We start from the raw sequence: 5070 nt of genomic DNA on the forward strand, positions 1-5070 counted from the left end.
TGGTCAGGGCTTTTGGGTGTGGAAAAATTTCTTTCCATGAAACTAATGATAACTGTGTCACCTTTTTCAGGCAGTCGGGTGAATCTGTATAAAAAAATATGCAAAATAAGTGATTTTGAAGGTTCATATCTGTCTTCCTGAGAAGTCATTGCTCCTGCTGGTGCGAGGACTGTGCTGGTGGGTGCTGGGAAAGGAGAGTGAATGGCTTAAACAGATTGAATGCAACATCACGTGTTGGGGTGTAGGCCCTCCAGACTGCTTTCCAGGCAAGGGGGCTGGATGACTTAGGGTGGCACAGCGAAGGTTTCTACGTGTGGTTAATCCTGTTAGTTGTTCTGCAGGTTTGGTTTGAAGTAAAAACATTGTTCATGTGGGGAGGGAGTCTTCATGAGGAATTGGAGCCATAGGATGAGGGGAAATAGTTTCAAACTGAAAGAGAAGAGATTTAGATGAGATCTCAGGAAGAAATTCTTTGCTGTGATGGTGGTGAGACACTGGAAGAGGTTGCCCAGAGAAGCTGTGGCTGCCCCATCCCTGGAGGGGTTCAAGGCCAGGCTGGATGGGGCTTGGAGCAACCTGGTCTGGTGGGAGGTGTCCCTGCCCATGGCAGGGGGTTGGAACTGGATGGTCTTTAAGGTCCCTTCCAACTCTAACCATTCTATGATTTAATTTGACCAACAACATAAAAAAAACCCCAGACTAGCAGGATGCAAAATACATTGTTTTTGAACAAAGTGAAAAGTAAAAACCAAGATTTTAGTCTGTGACCTTCTAAGCTGTAACCCTCTAAAATTCTTATTATAACAGCAATGGAAAGCACTCCTCAACTTTTTTGTGGAGAAAAAGTGCTGTCTCCATGTATATCTGCGCCCCGGGACACGGTGTCTGGTTACAGCTAAAGCAACATAACCACCTCCTGTTGCCAAAAATCGTGTGGCTTCTGATTTCCTCACCCCTGCCCGCCTGTCCTCAGTGCTCTGCAGTGATTTTGTGGGTGTCACCCTTCCCACAGGCTTCTCCACAGCAGGATTAACCCTTCCAGTGAGGAGCAGGCACCCATCCAGTCTCTCCGAGCACAGCAAAAGGAGCAGGACCACGGTCTGAAGAGGGATGGTCTCTGCAGCTACGTTGATTTAACAGCAAATTTCACAAAAGTAAGTCCCCGGGGAACCGCCGTCCTCACGCAGCAGCAGAGATGGGGGAGAACGCAGTAGAGGGTGGGCTGGGAGGGTGGTGGCATGAAAAATAGAGGGAGGTCTTAGGCTAAATTTCTTCCTATGTTGCCCGCAGCCATGTATACCCCGGAATGCTGTAGTTTCCTTAAGTATTCAGTGGGTTTGTTTGTTTAACTGGGGTTATTTTCTTGTTCCTGGGCGAGCTCCCAGCTCTGCAGGCAGCAGGCGGTGGTGCCCTCCGGTCCCGGGGCAGACAGGGATGTCTCCATCCCACTGTACCACAGAACCCCCCCTGTCCTGGCAGCATAATTTGAACTTTTGGGGGCACTGCCCTGACCCCACACTTGGTATTTTTTCTGCTCAGCCCTGCCGGGGTAGTCGCTTTTCCGGGCTGACTGATAAATGTTGAGCTGTTGCCAAACGAGGCGGCGTTTACTGCTTCCTCCTCCAGATCCATGTCTGACTGTGCTTAATGTGACGTCGGACGTAGTTCATTTGGTAAGAGAAGCAGGGAGGGTGGGGAAAGCTTCCAAGCTTTCACTTATCACCAAAATCCCTACTGCAGCCTTTTCAAGGCTTGTATTTAAGGCTCCTGAACGAGCACGCTGTATCTAGCAATGTGTGTAGGTGCATTTGAACTGAATTTGAGATTAAAAATGAAAGCCTCTCCATACACAGCATGTTCCTGGGGACGGGAGAGGTAAGCTGAGGAGCAAGGATGGCACTGCACCTGGAAAAAAGCCCTCTGCTTCAGGCTAGTGGCAGCTGGGCAATGAGGAACTCTGTTAATGGTCCGGCTGGTGGCTTACCTGCCTGATTTCAGAGGGAGACATTCCCTCCAGATCCATGTTTTTTGGTGGGAGGCTGTTGGAAAGTGAGGTACAGCTAAACAGGAGCAACTGGCCGAGCCACTGGGATAAATGCAAGGGACAGTACTGTTGCTGGCATGTTAAGTGTATAACATCTAAGTACAGTGAGATGCTGATGTAACGACTTTGGTCGAAAGAAACTCAGGGAAGCAAGCTGCACATACTGGCACGTAGCACAGGAATTGGGGAATATGAAAACACTAGAATAATCATAGAATCATAGAATTGTCCAGGCCGGAAGGGACCTCCAAAGGCCATCTAGTCCAACCCCCCCGCAGTCAGCAGGGACACCCCCAACTAGACCAGGTTGCCCAGGGCCTCGTCGAGCCTCTCCTTGAATATCTCCAGGGAAGGGGCCTCAACCACCTCCCTGGGCAACCTGTTCCAGTGCTCCACCATCCTCACAGTGAGTTTTTAAGACCCTCGGTTTTGCCACAGAAGATTCAGCTCCAGGGGTGACACATCCACGTTTCACCTGGGCGTCAGAGTTGAGCCAGCACAGACAGCAAAAGTCTATTGCAATCAATGACAGAGAAAAATATAACAACAAAAACCAGACTTTTCTTCCTAGCCGTGTATTTAATGACTTATTTTGATGTTGATGCAATGAGTCTTGGTATTGCTCAATATTTTAATCGGGTTGAGTTGCGACATCCTTAACTGTGTGCTGTTACACCTTCCCGTCTGTCAACAGCAACGCTTGATTCCAAGGTAATGCTTTACCAGACCAGGGCTTCCTCCCTCCTTCAAAGTTAAACTTTGTCCCTCTTTTCCTTTCTAGATAGGCTCCTTTTGCACCGTCTGTCTGTGACTCGGAGCATTCCAGGAGCTGCAAGGCACCAGCCATGCTCCCTTCCCAGCCTCTCCTGCCCGCTGTGGTGTTTGCCCTTGTGGTCCTTCAGGCCCTGGCCTCTGACACCTTCATTGCAGCCGTCTACGAGCACGCCGTCATCCTGCCAGATGCCACCATACAGCCCGTGTCTCCCGATGATGCTTTGGCCCTGATGAACAAGAACATGGATGTCTTGGAAGGGGCCGTCAAGGAAGCCTCCCAGCAGGTACTAGGTGTATGGGGAGCCTTGTTAATTAGTGTTTTCTGCTCCCGCTGGCCCTCCTGGTTGTCTGTTGATGGGTGAATTCCTAACGGAGCCTGTTGTGTCAGGGTGCCCACATCATTGTGACTCCTGAAGATGGCATTTACGGATGGCGTTTCACCAGAGAAGCCATCTACCCCTACCTGGAGGACATCCCTGATCCGGGGGTGAACTGGATTCCCTGCACCGACCCCAAAAGGTGATTGCCTCTGCAGTTATCTTTCACTATGAGGGCGATGAGACACTGGAAGAGGTTGCCCAGAGAAGCTGTGGCTGCCCCATCCCTGGAGGGGTTCAAGGCCAGGCTGGATGTGGCTTGGAGCAACCTGGTCTGGTGGGAGGTGTCCCTGCCCAGGGCAGGGGGGTTGGAACTGGATGGCCTTTAAGGTCCCTTCCAACCAAAACCATTCTATGTTTCTATGATTTATGTGGTTTCAAACTAGTGTCTCATGGATTGTGAGCTGCTCCCAATAAGTGTCTGAGAACTGCTAATGCTTTTGGCAAGAGGGCAAGTTAAGTTAAAATTGTATATGAAGGTAAGGTACGTGGTAAAATACATGTCATGTCCATGACTAATTGACATGGGAACCCTCTTAAAAAAATGGGTTTTAAATTAGACACTTTAAAGAGAAATTCAATCAATATACAGAATTTGGTTTACTGAATGTAGAGGAAAGTCTTTTTTTGTACTTGGAAAAGCTTTGATGTCAGAATATGTTCTTACTCAGCTTTCAGTTTTTTCCCACTATTTTAAATTCTTAACACTAGTTTTTATTTATTTTGTTGGTTGATCTGTTTGTTTTGGTTTTTTACCAATGCTGTGTTCAAAGAAAAGCACTCATACTGTTTTTGTGGACAGCCAAGAACTAGTTTCTGAGCAGCTAATATCAGGAGAGGAGAAGTCAGTAGTCAAAGTCCAAACCTCTGAGTGATACAAACCCAGAAACTTGTAATCTTAATTTTTCACAATTAAGATAAGATAAAGTCTGAATTGCTAGAGCCTCTGTTCTGTAGAACATGATCCATCGTTCAAACGATGTCCTGTGTGGCCCAGCACACGTAGGACCTTTCACAGGACAGCAGTGATGAGCTTGCCAAAGCTCATGCCCACCTTGCCAAAGCAAATGCAGGCCTTAGAGAGGGCAGTGTCTGCTCCCATCTGCCCTGGTACGGGTGCTGCCAGTTTATAGCACATGGCCTGTCACACCTTGAAGTGAATATCCCACTGCTGTTAATGTATGGATGGGTGGGTTGAGGCCAACAGTATGAAGTTCAACAAGGTCAAGTGCTGAAGTTGCCCAGCAGAAAAGGACCTGGCGGTGTTGGTCCCCAGCTGGCTGACTACAAGCCAGCAGTGTGCCCAGGTGGCCAAGAAGGCCAACAGCATCCTGGCCTGTGTCAGGCCCAGTGTGGCCAGCAGGACTGGGGCAGTGATCCCCACCCTGTACTGGGCACTGGTGAGGCTCCACCTCAATGGCTGTGTCCAGTTTTGGGGCCCTCACCACAAAAAGCCAGTGAGGGGCTGGAGCGGGTCCAGAGAAGGGCAACGGAGCTGGTGAGGGGTCTGGAGCACAAGTCTGGTGAGGAGTGGCTGAGGGAGCTGGGGGTGTTCGGCCTGGAGAAAAGGAGGCTGAGGGGAGACCTTCTCGCTCTCTCCAACTCCCTGAAAGGAGGTTGGGGTCAGCACCATGGGGTATTGACAGGCAGCCCAGGGGTGGCAATTTCCTCTGGACTCCGATGGGAAGTCGGAGGAACCGAGGTGCAGGAGGCAACCTGAGGGATTTCTGCAGCCACCCTCTGTATCTGCCTGTCCTGCCCTGACCATGGGATGGGAGGTGATGTTGGTGTGCCCTCAATGCTCCAGTGATGGACACCACTGACAACATAGTTATTATTAGTGTTTTCTTTCTCTTTTTTTTTTTTTTTTTTTTT

The 5070-nt window shown here is 49.4% G+C and overlaps 2 protein-coding genes across 3 annotated transcripts in view; both read left to right on the plus strand.

Annotated features, from left to right (window-relative positions):
• Positions 1–1015: 1015 nt before the first annotated feature.
• LOC106886672 (pantetheinase-like) overlaps positions 1016–5070 on the plus strand; it is an 11519-nt gene continuing 7464 nt past the window's right edge. The window contains exons 1-3 of one of the 2 annotated variants that reach the window (XM_014939809.1): positions 1016–1154; positions 2826–3102; positions 3207–3337. In XM_014939809.1, the coding sequence (XP_014795295.1) occupies positions 2890–3102; positions 3207–3337 (344 nt within the window). In that variant the 5' untranslated portion in view covers positions 1016–1154; positions 2826–2889. Of the gene's footprint in view, positions 1155–1878; positions 1930–2825; positions 3103–3206; positions 3338–5070 lie in introns of those variants that run through there. The other variant, XM_014939808.1, reaches the window with a different exon arrangement.
• LOC106886671 (vascular non-inflammatory molecule 2-like) overlaps positions 2832–5070 on the plus strand; it is a 26449-nt gene continuing 24210 nt past the window's right edge. Inside the window, exon 1 of the mRNA XM_014939807.1 lies at positions 2832–2880. The gene's annotated coding sequence lies outside the window, so the exon portion shown is untranslated. The remainder of the gene's footprint in view (positions 2881–5070) is intronic.

This window comes from Calidris pugnax, unplaced genomic scaffold (assembly GCF_001431845.1).
Source record: "Calidris pugnax isolate Ruff unplaced genomic scaffold, ASM143184v1 scaffold87, whole genome shotgun sequence".
NCBI lineage: Eukaryota > Metazoa > Chordata > Aves > Charadriiformes > Scolopacidae > Calidris > Calidris pugnax.